Source organism: Engystomops pustulosus, chromosome 2 (genome assembly GCF_040894005.1).
Source record: "Engystomops pustulosus chromosome 2, aEngPut4.maternal, whole genome shotgun sequence".
Lineage (NCBI taxonomy): Eukaryota > Metazoa > Chordata > Amphibia > Anura > Leptodactylidae > Engystomops > Engystomops pustulosus.
Window position 1 is genome coordinate 102075087 of NC_092412.1, and position 16810 is coordinate 102091896.

A 16810-nucleotide genomic window follows, 5' to 3' on the forward strand; every position below is an offset into this window, starting at 1 on the left:
GACGTGCATGAGAGGTTCGAATTAAGGTAGAGATTAATCTAATGTCACTGGCAGATCGAAGAGCACGGGAAGGGCGATAGACAGATGAGAGAAGAGAGATAGGGAGGTGCAGCATTATTCAGAGCTTTGTGGATGAGGGTTATTATTTTAAAGTGAATACGGAAGGAGACAGGTAGCCAGTGCAGTGATTGGCACAAACTGGAGGCATCTGTGTAGCGTTTGGCCTGAAAGACGAGCCTGGCTGCTGCATTAAGAATAGATTGTAGAGGAGAGAGTTTAGAGAGTGGAAGACCAATTAGTAGGGAGTTACAGTAGTCTAGTCGAGAGTGAATAAGTGCAACAATTAGCATTTTAGAAGTTTCAAATGTCAGAAACGGACGGATTCTGGAGATGTTTCTGAGATGCATGCGGCAAGAGCGAGCAATAGATTGAATATATGGTGAAAAAGAGAGGTCAGAGTCCAGCACAACCCCAAGACAGCGGGCCTGCTGCCTCGGTGCTATAGTGATCCCACAGACCGAGATGGAGAGGTCAGGGTTGGTTTGGTTAGTAGATGGTGGAAAGACAAGAAGTTCAGTCTTAGAAAGATTAAGTTTCAAGAAGAGAGAGGACATGATGTTAGAGACAGCAGAGACAGTCACTAGTGTTCTGGATTAAGGCAGGGGTGATGTTACGTGCTGAGGTATACAGCTGGGTGTCATCAGCATAAAGATGATACTGGAAACCAAATCTGCTGATGGTTTGTCCAATGGGGGCAGTATAGAGAGAGAAGAGAAGAGAACCTAGGACTGAGCCCTGAGGAACCCCGACACTGAGAGGAAGATGAGAAGAGAAAGATCCAGAAAAGGAGACACTGAAAGTGCGGTCAGAGAGATAGGAAGAAAACCAAGAGAGTGCAGAGTCCTTTAGGCCAATGGAGTGAAGCATCCTAAGGAGGAGCTGGTGGTCCACAGTATCGAACGCTGCCGATAGATCCAGGAGAATAAGGAGAGAATAGTCACCTTTGGATTTTGCAGTGAGGAGATCATTGGAGACTTTAGAAAGAGCAGTTTCAGTGGAATACATAGAGCGGAAACCAGATTGTAGGGGGATTGAATTAGACTATGATGGCACGGAAATTTTATTTACGGTACATCATCATCTGTCATCATGTAGGGTACAAGTACTGTTGGAAACACAAGCTGTAGGTAAATATTCAGTTCCTGCCTATTTCTTCATCTGCCTGTATACCAGGATAAGTAACTGACAGTCCCGCAAGCCTAATATGATGAAATCTTTACGATGACGCAAGACACATGGTACAAGGTACCACAGAACCCGTAGTGATGCTCCCACTGCAGCCTCTAAAGTTGACTCATCTCAGACTTTGCTTATTTGTATAGAGATAAACAGTATTTTACATAGCAGAAGTAATTCTAGAAAAAACATTTTATACTGTGCCTGAAAGGGCTAGTAGTTCAATGTGGTAAAATCTGGGGAAAGTGTCCCTTTAAAGCAGGATTACATAAGGACTGAATTTTCAGGGGGGGGGGGGGGGGGGTTTGTCACTACATTAATCACATGTGCGGCACCGCATCGCTCCGTGCGGCCATTGCTGTCTATGGGGCAAGTTTGCGGCCGTACATATGTCCCCCATACTGTCGTTCGAATGTAGCCTTCGACTACAGCAGTAAAATCTGCAATTTTACGTTCAATTCTATAGCTTTTGCAACCCAGATCACAAGTTCAGCTCAAACATCAGAAGTTAGATCCATAGAGTTGCAGTAAGGATGAGTTTAAACCAATAAACTTGTTGCTGATCTTCATATCTGTCTTCATCATTGTTCTAAGAAAATATTACCACAGAGCTAAAGTAATTCTCCAATTGCCGGCCTACCTACTAATCACTTCCTTGAAGCCAGCAAAGGAAATGGATTCCTGAGCATATGCTGGAAGTCATTTATGAGACAGAAAATCCAGTTACAGCGGCACAGTACCTGATTAGATTCACTTAGAAGCTCAAGTGCACCTTGTATATGGTAATGTGCTTGGAGTTTCCTCCAGCATTCTTCACCATGTGGAGCACTGCCTGCAGCTGAACCGCACAAGTCAACATCAATTCATTTCTCTCCACTTGATTAGGGAATCCGTTACTCATCAAGGACAATTGCAGTAAGCACCACACAAGCACTTTCTCTCTGCATTTACAATAACCAAGACTCGCACAGTGAGATTGTGTTATTACAGTAGCAGGGTCACCTTCACCAGTATACCTAAAATCACACCAGCACATATTTACGGTACTCAGAAATCCACCATTAAAATCAGCATATGTTTATATGTAAACTGTACATTTTACCATACACAATAGGATTGTAAAGTGCAACATCAATCCTGTAGACTATTTCTACAAAACACTGCCACTCCCAACCGTCCTGGCTCTATGTCAGGGTTATATTACAGCCCTATTAACTTGTTGTATTCATGGGGGGGGGGGGGACACCTTACCACACATTTATGGGACATGTAAAATAATTGCTATACCATTAAAGTGAAAGCCAATTTAGAGCAATTAGCATTTCTAGTTAAAAGGGTACATTTGAACTGTTATGAAAGCAGGTCTTTTCTTCCTTTTTTAATCCAAGCAAAGAAGCCACCAAAATTAGCTCATCTAGCCAGACTAGCTACCTATACTATATTGATAAGATACAATGACACAGACTGCACTGTCTACAGATGGGGGTCTTTTCATTTTGGAAAAAGACTTACTGGTTTGACTATTATCCCATGTCATGACACTAGGCTTCTTGAAAGTGATACATTGATGAAGAGGGAGCTACCTTATTGAAGGTAAACTAAGAGACCTAGTTTTTCATTACCCAAAAAGGAAAACTTATTTGTACTACTTATAAAATATATATATAAATAGAATATGCTAATAACTATAAGGGCTGGCGACTGGGAAATGGTTTGAATGATTATAAAATGGTCATTAAACGTGAATTTGTAAGTATTATTAGGGTAGGATTATACTATTCCTGTTGAATTCTGGTTGAAACAAGGATTGCAATACATAGTAAGAGATGGGTTAAGACAAGACTGGCTAATGTGGATGCTACAAGTACAAGTCAAAGAACCAATAGAAATATGCGCAGAGAACACCTATGTACATGTAGATAATGGACAGCATGTCTATTGTATTTACGTCGGATAAACGTCCCCCCATAGACGGCAATGGGCGCACAGCACCCTATGGGAGAGGTCCGGTCTGTACCCCGTGAAAAGATAGGACGTGTCCTATCTTTTCCCGGAATACAGCGCCGTGCACAACATCCCTCTATGGAGATGGGGGGGGGGGGGGGGGGGGGCGGATGAGGGGGGGAGTAGCAGCGTCCTCCAACTCTTCCCAGCGCGTGAATGTAGCCTTAGCTTGCAAATGATGTAACTGCTTTGGCCTTCCCACTTGTAAATACTTTTTAATTATCCCAAAATACTCTTAAATTATTCACCATGATGGTTTTCTTCATATGTCTGGTGCAGGCTATACATGCTCTACTACTACTGGGGATGGTTTGGAATAGATGAACGCAGGTATGGACTCTCCGCATCTAATGGCCCAGATATACAATTCAACAGTTTTTCATCTATGTTAGCATTAAAAAGATTGTCTTTGGAGTTTGCAAATGTATTTATTAACAGTTTGCACTACTTTTGCGTTTTGGCTGACACTTTAGAAATCTGTGCCCCTAAATGGGTGTGTTTGTGTGTGCTCTTAGTTTGCGCCCCGACACAATCGCGCTGCATTCTGTATAGTGTAAGTGTACTAAAAAGAAAAAAATGCAACTGTGTGTACACTTTCCATAGCAACGTCGATTGCAACAGATACAAAGTGGCAGTTTGCACCACGTTTGATAAATGTAGGCCAATGTGCATCTAAATTCAGAAAAAAAATCTATGTAAGGCTGGATTCACACGACCGGTGCCCGCCGTACCGTAGCACGGCGGGCACACGGCAGCGTGCGGGGAGAGGAGGAGGGGGAGAGCGCTGCTCACCCCCGCCCCTCTCCATAGGGATATATGGCGCACGGCGCCGTATGCCCAGAAAAAATAGGACATGGCCTATTTTTTCACTGGGCACGGAGCAGTACGGTGCCGCTCCCGTAGGGCGCCGCTCGCCCATTGCCGTCTATAGGGGACGTATATCGGCCGTATATACTTTGGCTGTATATACGCCCCCCTTGCAGTAGTGTGAATGCAGCCTAAATCTGCAAATCTTCCATGTGGAAAATCCATTTTATATGCTGCCTAGGGGCATCTAAACTTAAAGGGGTATTCCCAGGAATATGAACGTCCGATACAAAAACCCATAATGCTATAAATAAATGAATATAAAGCTCACTGCCATGAGTCATACTCTAGTATAAGCCGACCCTAGTACAAGCTGAGGTACCCAATTTTACCACCAAAGACTGGGAGAACCCATTAAGCCAACGGTGGGAAATGCATTGGTCACTGCCTCCCAGTATGTAGCCAGCCCCCTGTAGTATACAGCCTGCCAGCCCCCTAAAGTATATGGTCAACCCCTCCCTCCTTTAGTATATATCGCCTGCCAGCCCCATGTAGGGTATAGCTTGCTGGTAAAAAAAATTATAAACTGACTACTCACCATGCCAAAGCCCCAGGAAGCTACGGCTGACATCACAGTTGTGCGCCGGGCCGTGCACACAGAGCTGTTGCGGACCTGCAGCCAGCATGAAAAAGGACCTGCCTAGGCCGTAGAAATGGTGAGTAGTCAGTTTAATTTTGTATACCTGAGTATAAGCAGAGTTGGAAATTTTCAGCACAAAAATTATGCTGATAAACTTGGCTTATACTCAAGTATATATAAGGTAGTTTATAAATAAATAGTTTATTAAAAGATTTTATGGTTCACAAAATGTTATGGGCTTTCTAAAGAAGGCAGAGTTTTCACCAAGATGGCTGCCAGTGGAAACTACAAGTCCCACGATCCTTTTAGTTCTCAGTAACTCCTCCTCCCTCTCATGCTCTGCTCCCAGTGATAATGTAACATACTGCCTTACACATAGTTGCTACGATAACAGAGCAACTGACATCAGTGCACATTACCTCACTGAGATGATGTCTCACCACAACACCGCTTAGCTTATATTTTAAGGACCCATTTGTTTATGAATTATGCTTATTCCTGAAATACCCTTTTAATCTGGCTCTCATTATATAAATAAATAAATCCAACTGAACTCCTGACTCTATATGCACATAAGGGTTCCAGATAGAGTATGCACTAGGCCATGACAAGGTTTCTGACTTGAACTCTTCTAAACCAAAGGCAAAGCCCAAATACATTATAAATTCTTTCTTACCATTAAAAGAATGCATTTACTGTTAAACATTTTTTTTTTCCAAAACATAACTTCACTTGTAAAGCAGGATTGAAGAAAAGACTCAATTATGAAGTGAAAGCTGGCAAATGTCCATGTCCTAACGGCTATACTGTAAATGAAAGTCTGATGAAGAGAGCAGACACCACGCGGCCTCCATTACTCAGCTCTTATCAATATTGGCTGCAACATTAAAGAGAACACAGGAAGCAATGGAGTTCCCACAAACATAACAGACCAGTGTCTCTCGTTTATTTTAACCCTTCACAAATAAGAGGTGTTATTGAGGGGTCATTCTTTCAGGATACCACGCCAATTCTTTGCGCAAAGTTAATAGCATATCAAACATTATCCAGACAGTGGGCAAGGAAAGTATTCAGACCTCTTTACATTTTTCTCTTTTTTTTTCATTGCAGCCAATTGGTCAAAAAAGTTCTGTTGTAGGGACAGGACATCGGAAAGATGAATCTCCTTAAGTACAGAAATATCCTGGATGAAAACCTCTTCCAGAGAGTCAAAAGACATCTGAGCATACAGTATAGACCAAAAGCTTGGACACACCTTTCTGCATTTTCAAGACTATAAAAATTGTAGATTCACATTGAAGGCATCAAAACTGTGAATTACCACATGTGGAATTATATACTTAACAATTAGCAAATAATGCATTGTTGTAGGAATGTCATGGACGATATGTGTTTTAACATAATAAGATGTATATTTTTCTTATTTTTGCTGTTATTGTTATGTGAAAGATTGTAATAAAGATTTATTCCTCTTAAAAAAAAAAAAAACAATAAAGTGAAAATATGTCTTATATTCAAGCTTATTCAAAGTAGCCACCTTTTGCTTTGATTACTGCTTTACACACTCTTGCCATTCGGTACGATACGGCGGGCATACATCGTGTGAATGTAACCTTGGTCTGAGGAGTCCAAATTTGAGATCTTTGGTTTATTGCGTGTCTTTGTGCTACATAATAATGGTGAACGAATGGACTCAACATGCCCGATTCCCACCGTGGAGCATGGACAAGGAGGTGTGCTGGTGTGGGGGTGCTTGCTGGTGACACTGTGGGGGATTTATTCAAAATTGAAGGTATACTGAACCAGCATGGTTACCACAGCGTCATGCTATTCCATCTGATTTGCATTTAGTTAGACCATCATTTATTTTTCAACAGGACAATGATCCCATACACATCTCCAGGCTGTGTAAGGGCTATAGATGACCTAGCCTCCAGTCACCAAACCTGAACGCAATCTAAATGGTTTGGGGTGAGCTGGATCGCAGAGTGAAGGCAAAGAGGCCAACAAGTGGTAAAACTGTTGGAAGACCTTTTCTGGTGACTACCTCTTGAAGATCATCAAAGCAAAATGTGGCTACTTTGAAGAACCTAGAAGATATATTGATAAAGGGGGTTTTTGGGGATTGGGTTTCTATTCAGTTCCTCTAGGCCTCAGTGGTTCTGTCCAGCCCCTTAGTCTGTGCTATTTACCATAAGCACCCACTCCAGTCCTTCATATATCACAGGAATAACATACAACCCTCGAAGATACTTATACAGGCGGTCCCCTACTTAAGAACACTCGACTTACATACGACCCCTAGTTACAAACGGACCTCTGGATATTGGTAATTTATTGTACTTTAGTCCTAGGCTACAATAAACAACTGTAACAGTTATCACTGGTGTCTGAAATTAAGCTTTAGTGTTAATATTGATGCTTATGACAACCCAACATTTTTAAAATCCAATTGTCACAGAGACCAAAAAAGTTCTGTCTGGGATTACAATGATAAAATATACCGTTCCGACTTACATACAAATTCAACTTAAGAACAAACCTACAGACCCTATCTTGTATGTAACCCGGGGACTGCCTGTATACAAAAAGACTTTACTAACAACATACATGTGACAAAGTAACTACATAAAATACAATACAAAATACATAGAGAACACAACTACACACAAACCTCTTTTCCTGGCCCCTTTTGGATCCAGTAATGTGTATGTATATACAATATATTCTAACACTACAGCCGCTCCTGGATATATCCTGAAGCAGGAGTCACATCCAATACCTGACCATATACATGTACATGTACATATAGAGACTCATGCACAATAGCATCTATATATCTACTCCTCCAATACACGTGCAGGGCAGAGATCCACGTGTGAATGGGGTACAGGATGTACATGTAGTTACACTAATATATACACGCACTCACTGTAAACACTTAGCTATGTATATATATGGTAAAACACATAACACCTGGAATATCTATAGGTACACGTATAAAGTCTACTATATTATAATAAGTACTATGTTATAATTACTCTTATAAAGTTATATACATACACAGAAAGCACACACAATATATGACCTGGTTCCTTAGGTAAGTGCTGTTCATCCAAGTGGGCGGCCAGGAAGCAAGAGAGCTTGATTTCTGCTTCTTCCACCTTAGATATCCCTTTGTGTAGTCCCTGCCCACCCCCTTATAACTCCACCCTAAGACCCTCTCAGGATAGACCCCAGTAGTGTGCAGGGAATCTCACACCTGGTTCATGGTGGCTTCTTACTGTTCAAAGCCTTTTGATATGTTAATGACCCAATGGCTTCAGTACACACTGACATCTCACCACAGAATATCAGTGACTGTGGCCAGTATATACTGTATACATTTACACTATATGTAATATATATAATAATAGAGCAGAGGGTTCAGTTATGAATAATGTCCCCTGTAACACATATTTACAGTTGTTTCCCACTTTTTTGTTAAGTATATAATTCCACGTGTTAATTCAAAGTTTTGATGCCTTCAGTGTGAATCTACAATTGTTATAGTCATGAAAATAGAGAATACGCTGTAATATCATGCCCCAAAATCTTGGAGAGAAAAAAAGTAATGGGAAAAACACTTTGATAAATATCATAGTTGCAATGTACAAATAATTTACCTACGTGATACAGTTAATTTTATCATACTTTTGTGGAAATATGTGGATCACAAATGTCCAGACAGTCTATAAAATGAGCACCAGCTGATGAGCACACAACACACACAAATGTAACCCAACTATATTTATCCTATAAATATAGAATGGAAATCTTCCATCTTGTTATATGGTAAGAACATCTGTAAAATCAAAGCATTCTCACAAAGTACACTAACCAAATCACCACACAATTATAGTCTTTGTAGATGAACGTTTGGATGTCATACTACTAATATACACAGAGCATCACATGGCTTTGAAAGACTGAAATTACATTTTGGCATAACACAATATGTGATATGGTTATTTCAGGACACTGCGGAGAGTAAATTTCATGTTTTCCATGATAATTAAGATCATGCCCAAGAATTATGTCAACTTAACACAACAAAAGGCGCTTACGGTAACAGGTGTTATAGGTAATAATAGTTTGTACACAGCACATGTGTGAATAGTAGAACGCAAACAGTATGGAGCTGATGCAAACAGTATGGAGTTGAAAAAGCATGCCATAGGATTGTGTGTGTTAAGATTTCCCTAACACACAACATTACAAATGTTAGATTTACCTTAACATTTCTAAATATTAGCGAGTAGGGAATAGCACATATATTTTAAGCTAACCTGTACTTCTGAATTTGCATCTACATGTTGAACTTGAAACCAGGTTTCTCTGTTGTTATATTTTTGAAGATCTTCCTTCAGTATTGCTACTTTGCCTACAAAAGAAAAAGAAGCAATTATTACAGAGCAATGCATAAATAAATGCTTTCTTCAACATCTAAAATTATTCCTTCATAAGAAATAGACAGTTACTGTATTCTGTGCCAAGAAAGTTTGGGGAAAGCCCAGTGGCAGCAAAGAGATTCAATGAGCTGCTCCATGACATTTTGTTTTTTCTGTAAGAAATTGGAATATAATGTTAAGGTTCCAATTGGAAATCTGGATCTGCACAAGAGATTGGAGCATGGAGTTACTGCCCATGGGGATCTAAAGTTGTTCAACAGTGGTGTGAACATTTTTATGTTTCCGCTGCGCTTTCCGAACTAGAGACTAATGCTATCATGTCTCGGGGAGGGTATGTAAAAGTAAGGCTACATACATACAAACTTGAAATTTTGTCCACATTCTATATAATGGTTCAACAGACAGCACACAGACTTTTTTATAGGCCAACACAAACAATAATGGTTTCCATGTCCCCTGACAGAGCCAATAGCCCGGTCCACAAATGATAGAGCAGGTCCAATTTTTGCCCAAGTTTGCAACACTTCCAGTCTTTCCTATTGTCATCAGTGTGTGAATAAACCTCATATACCGATGAAACACAGCCGCAAACAACGGCTCAGGGATCCATTGTTTGCTTTCCAAGAACAGTACACGTTCATGTGAAAATAGCCCGAATCTAAGCTTTAACACTGGTTAGCTCTGTTCACATTACCAATACAACTTCTATATTGTAACAATGGCATCTTGGATCTCAGAGGACACTGACATAAGGAATTTTGTAGTTGATAATTTAAATATAATACATTTAAAACTGGTTACTATGAATATACAACTCCATGCTATATTGATGTTATACAGCCAGGTTGCAAAAATATATAAATAAATCTTTAAAATAAGGAAAAAAACCTGATCCAATGAGATGATGTAAAATGAAGAGTAAGAAAAAAAAATACATAAATTTAAAACAAACTGTAATACAGTCACCACAACTCAATGAGAAAAAAACTAGGTCAGGGAGTGTAACAAGAACGCCACTGGGGCCGGTTTAATCTCATCTAGCACTCGCTGAGCAATATTCAGAAGCTGGAGAGTACATCCTATGGAAGAGAGGGACATCTTGCTTATTGTTTGCTGACGGAAGAAGTCACTGGCTGAGAACAAGGCGACCTTGTTTAATACCATACTATAATTTGACAATGCAACATTTGTGTTTATCTCTAACAATCCCAGGAAATTATTATTAATAGAGATAATTGCACTTTAAAACACTAGTCTTCACATTTAATGGACAGTCCTATTTTAAGATCATATCGGATTCATGTTTCGCACCCTGTTGTTATTGAAATACATTTTAATTATAGTTACACTAAAAACATATTTTTCTCATGACATATACAAATGATTAAGTTATGTCACTAAAAATATTACAATACAAGCCGTTGACATGGGGAGAGACAATCTGCACCAAGATGGCGGCACCCATGCACCATTTTTTTTTTTAAGCTGCTGACAGCTTTGCCGGCAGCGAGCGACAGGTTAACACCCGCAATTTACAGGAAAGACTTACCGAATAGCCCATGAGCTCTCTTCATGCACCCGAAGTGTATTGGTTAAAATATAATCCACATTACATAACTTATCTAGGAGTACGCTTAGTGACCCACAAATCAATGATGTTTTGCTGTAATTATGCTCTATTAATACAACCATTCCGAGCTGACTTAAATAATTGGTCCAAGCCCTCCTTTTCGGACTGGGTCGGATCCACACACTTAAAATGGTGACCCTACCAAGGATTTATACCATTTCAGATCATTGTCCATTCCTATCCTGGTGAAGAAAAATTGCCCACGCTTACTCTCGTACTCTCCACCATGCTCAGGTACAAACAACTAGGTGGCCTGTCACTTCCTAATTTTGTCCTATACTACAAAGCAGCCCAATTTTACAATATGCCCTATAGCTACTCTTAAAAATGCCCCCAGATGGATTTCTCTTGAATGCCAGCTGCTCCATGCCATATCATTGCCAAGTTTGTTCTGGATGACAGGGCCCCTGCCCACCTCTTTGTAGGTCATATGCACTCTCATTAAACTCATTAAAACTCTAGCGGTCTATGCGATTCAAGGAAATTAAACTAACAGCTCCCTGAGGTAGGGAATAAATATAATTTCTAATATGCCATCTTTTATGTTGAAACGCTCTTGTTTACCTGTACAAAAATAGTCAAAAAGACTCTTCAGCTCATTTGCATATGGCTGTGGAGGCAGAGATAAGTCACACAGAGAAACGAATGGGCGTCTCACTTCAAAAACCCCCATCTTGGATCAAATCCCTGATGCATTTAGAAATATAAGATTCAATGTCATCTCTATAAAGAAAACAGAAGCATGAAGTTTGTCCAATTTTAAATAATAAAGGATTAAGAAAAGGATATTTCTACCGTCTTCTGCCCATGAGCACACCTCACACACCAACAACACACAGGTCTGTTGTTTACGTCCTGAGAATGTTCACATTCATGTGCAGGTAGGCTAAGGGTACATTTGGTATTGGTTAACATTAAAAATAAAATAATTTTTCTCCAGTTTTAGACATGGATGTATTTGTTTATATGTTTAATCAATTAAATGATCTTAAAGGGAAGCTGTGATTAGCAATTGGCCTAATAAACCACTACCACTAAATTATCAAGCATCATGAGGCCACCTGGTTTGGGTTTCTTTCATCTCCCAGTGTGGTGACATCATCCAGAAAATCAACTTTTGAGTGTGCGGTAAATTGGTTGAATAAAGTCAAGGAGGCGGAGAGTTTAACACCAAAGTCAAGGTAGGGTGCTCTGAACGCCACACTTCTCCGCTGTGATTGAAATCACTTTGGACTTCATAAGATCTGGTTAGTGATGTCTGGATGTAGGTCCATAAATTACAGTGAATGTGGTTTTCTGAGGAAAAGAGCTCGACTTCAGTGTTACAATCTCCACCTCCTTGACTTTATACAACTAGTTTACATCTCCCTTCAAAGTTGATTTTCTGGAAAATGCCACCACATGAAAGTAACACGATCTGGAAGGTGTTCAGCTTCTTGACAACATAATGGTAGCGGCTTATTAGTTCAATTTCTGCTGCCATGTTCCCAACAACATTATTATTAAAACAGTATTAAATGAGTTTAACATAATTGGAAGTCCAATTTTTTCCTGATGCAGTTTTATCTGTCCTTTCTGAACACACTCTTCGCTCTATAAAGATAATTATGTATTTTTAAAGTAGATCACACATCTGAAGCATATAGTACTTCCAATGTTTGGGGTTTTAGTATTGCCTTACAGTTTGCCAACAGATTTTGTGAGAAGCCATTCTCATGCAATCACCCGTCTGGTGTCCGCAGTGTACAGGTGAAAGAGAATACCTCATTTACCAATGTGACAGCAATACGGTTCTTATAGAGGCTCCAAATTGTTCATTTTGTGCTTCACTGCACCGACTAAATTGTGGAACCCATTCCCCTCAAAATGATAAGCAGGACAGAAGGTTAAACAAGACTGAGCTGTGAATATGAGTAAGAGAGACCTGAATTGTCTCTTACCAAGTAGTAACACAAAGTGTGAAAAAATTGGACATCCCAAAACAGCAGGCAAAATTATTGTGTGTATAAAAGGATGTAGGGAAACTTATAACGAAATATGGTATGTATATATGATGGGCTTACTGCAGTTGAACATCATTATTTACCATTGTTACGTGTAATAGAGGTAATGATGGTCTTAGTGTACTTTAAGTGTTTGTTCCATTAATGGGGATCACGGATGCTTAGAGAATTAAGCAACACATAGTAAGTAGTTGTCCAGTCATGCCATGTTTCAATAACCCCCTCTTTACAGATGTCCAGTATTTGAGGGACAAATTCAGCTTGGACAGATTAGATTTCTTTTTAGCCATTATCACATTCTTTTCACGGCACAATGTTTTTTTTTTATTAACCTCCTCTCCGTTCAAGATCGTGTGCACATTCTTGGGTATTAACATGGTAGCAGAACTGCAGGCAAGGATGACACAGGCAGGGCCTCGATACGGCTTTATGGCTTTAACGGGAAAAAAAAAAAAAAGCTTTTTGTGTGAAGCTAACCTAAAGCCTCCTGCATGTGGGGGGACGATATCTGGACAGACAGTTTGCAGTAGGATTTTGGTCCCCATTGACACCTTGGGGTCATGGTGTGGTGAGCACATGTGATCACCATACCACGAACATGCACAGAAAAAATATAGGACTATATATAGGTATCGGCAGCCCTCCCCCATCCTCTCTCCTGTGCGGGGCAGTATGTTTGTTTACAAGAAGCCTTATGCTACATTCACACTGCCGCATGGGGGGAGGTATATATGGCCGACGTATATATGGCCGATATATACGTCCCCCATAGACGGCAATGGGCACACAGCGCCCAACGGGAGCCGTACGGTGCACAACACATGTCCAACTTTCTCCGGAATAGAGCGTTGTGCACCATACATTCGTATGGAGTGGGGCTACAGTACGATGGGCAATGGCAGTGTGAATGTAGCCTTAGACTGGGAAAAAACCTGGAGCAAACAATGGGGCAGAATTATATAATTATAAAGTGTCCTGAGGTTAGACAGTGCAGAGTATGACTAGACAGTCTTATTCTGCACCAGATTTATAAAAGTGCCCAATGCTGGTTGATAAATCGCTCATAGTATAAGACTGTCTAGTCATACTCTGCACTTCCTATTAGTTGCCATAATTAGGACAATTCTGTCGAGTCAGCAGTATTTCTGGCACACGGACCTTTTGGATGCACGTCCACGCCCCCTTTCTTATACCACGCCCCTTTTATCGAACTAATCGTAGGAGAGCCAGAAAACTGTCTAAAACCCTTTATAAACTTGATGCAGACTTTTTTTTTAGCGCAAACTATGACATAATTCTGTCGTGTACAGATTAATAAATCTCCCCCAATGTCTCTTCACAGTTGTTCAAATGTCGCTACCTGTGCAGTTTACTCTTCTACAAAGTGAATGGGATAGAAAAAATTCTTTCCACCTGCTGCATGAAAATTCTGAACTGTGCTGCAGATTTTAAACATTAAAATGTTGTAAATGTTATTGAGTATTGGTGTTCCCCATGGATTTTAAAGGCAAAAGGGTCTGCAGAAAAGTCTTCCATCAGCTTTGGGGTGGTTTTTGCAGTGGGGATTCTGCAGTACAATCTCTGCTGAATTTCACTTATGTAATTTATTAAAAGGGTTAGCCTCTTACATCAAACTTTAACAGGGTAAGTATAAAACCCCAATTGTGTCATCCATATCACATTTAATTTGTTTAAAGTTAGTTTTTCACTTTGAGAGGCATGGGTCACGTTACCCCCCCTGGGTCATTGGCATGCTCCTCCAACCACAGAGAGTCGTGACTGCACAGTCCCCTTTTATCCACCAGATGCCAGCAGGACATGGGACATCAGTAGAAGTTCTGATGCATGGCGTGGCGAGCGGTGACCCGTGGCTCCCGTCTACAAAGATCAAACTTTAACAGGGTAAGAACAATATGGGTTACCCTATTAGGGTCTTATTACTACTCTGTTAAAGCTTAAAAATGGGTTTTCCTATGAAGCAAGTTAGGCCCTATACACAGGGTAGGGTCTAACTTGCTGATCGGTGGGGGTCTCAGTGATGGGAACCCCACAGATGGCTAGAACGGGGGTTCGATGTACCCCCGTCACACCACTGAGATGGCTGTAGCAGCCAGTCGTGCATGTGCAGGCTGCCCCCCATTCATCTCTATTGAGTTGATGGTGATTGCCAAGTACGGAGATTGGTAATGATTTGTTAGCTCCATGGAGATGAACGGGGTAGCCTGCACGTGCACGACCGGCTGCTCCAGCCATCTCCGTGGTGCAACAAGGATTGCCAAGTTCCGTTCTCATCAATCACCATCAACTCAATAGAGATGAACGGGGTAGCTTGCGAATGCTTGCGGTGGTGCTGCATTGGGTTTGAGGGGGGTACATTGGACCCCCTTTCTTGTGATCTGTTGGGGCACTATCACTACATCCATAAACAAAATAGAAGGAACCCATTTACACAATATTTGTTATTTTATTCATGCTATCTTATGTTTACATCACAGGATGATGGATCACTGATGTTCCTTTAAGATGCTGCAGAAATGATCTGATGCCAACTAGCTCCAAGATGTTCAGGGAACACATTATTTCTGAATACCTATATTTATGTTCCCACAGATTTTCGGGCCAAAATAAAAAGTCATGTGTGTTCTAGAAACAGAAGCATTGGCAATAAATAACCAACCAGTCTGCCTTTTGAGTGGAGGCATTACCATGACCTGTCACGCAGAGAAACCTGAACTAACTTGTGCATTCCAACAGCTAGACTGGGTTCTCCTCACTTCCGCATCTTGTAATGCTGCCGGCTGTGCTATAAAAAGCGCTGACTTAAATAAAGATTCTGGCCTTTTATTTTGGTTGTACATTTATGAAGCATGTGACTTATTTACTGTAGAAATATAAAATGCTTTTATTTTCTGCCTCAGCAGAGAAAGGTGACAGTAGGTCTCCTTCCAGGTGTACACATGCAAGTACAGGCACTGATGGCTTGTGGTTTAGTCATATCTTTTTTTGCAAGTGTTGAGGGTTAAAAAAAAAAAAAAAAAATCAACATTGATATCCTGCAATATTCATGTGAATTGTGTATGTTAAATTCTGTGATTTCAATGTATTTACACTTGCCAAAAATTTAACCCAACCTGTCTGTCCCTAAGAGATGCCCAGGCCATCTAGAAATCTCCTGCTGCTTATTTTACCCCTTCCTGCCGAGGCCCTTTTTCATTCTTGCATTTTTTTTTCTCCCTACCTTCAGAAATCTATACCTTTTTTATTTTTCCTTTTAAAGATCTGTATAAATGCTAAATTGCAAAATTGCACTTTATAATGACGGTATTTAACATTCCATGCCATGTACTGTGAATTCCAAGTGCAGTGAAAATGGTGAAAACATGCATTTGCACCATTTTCTTGTGGGCTTGGATTTTATCATGTCATAACTACTTCACTGTTTGGGTCGGTGCGATCACAGGGATAGCAAATTTATACAGGTTTTATAAAGTTTTCATACATTTACAAGAATTAAAACATCCTGTACAAAAAGAAAAAAAAAATATTCATTTTGCCATTTCTAGCACTAATAACTTTTTCATACTTGTTTGTATGAAGCTGTGGGTGGTGTAATTTTTTGGGCCTTTTGATGAGGTTTTTAATGCTACCATTTTTAGCACTGTACGACTTTAACCCTAGATTGTCTGATTGATCCTACCATATACTGGCATACTACTGTAAGACCCAAGGCTGTCACGGCAACCGATTGCCGCCCCCCGATGACCACACAGTGGGCGAATCCAGCTTCTAGCACTACACCATTATTAGCAGTGTTAAACTGCTAGCTTTATCGGAATCTCTGAACACTGTACTGTCATACCATGAGAACACCAGACCGAGCTTACAGCGGTCAGGCTTAATTATGAGGCAGCGGTCGAGGCACTGCTTCTTCCCTAGATCCCCCTCCTACGCCATAGGCCGGCGGTGACTGCCAGGCTTCATGCAGCAGCCACCGCGTCCTCGTACCGCCCCCTCATGAATACGCCAGACCGATGTAAGC

At 40.5% G+C, this 16810-nt stretch overlaps 1 protein-coding gene across 1 annotated transcript in view; it reads right to left on the reverse strand.

Moving 5' to 3' along the window:
• RASA3 (RAS p21 protein activator 3) overlaps positions 1 to 16810 on the reverse strand; it is a 155233-nt gene that overhangs the window by 68631 nt on the left and 69792 nt on the right. Inside the window, exon 4 of the mRNA XM_072135786.1 lies at positions 9016 to 9110. Within this exon, the coding sequence (XP_071991887.1) occupies positions 9016 to 9110 (95 nt within the window). The remainder of the gene's footprint in view (positions 1 to 9015; positions 9111 to 16810) is intronic.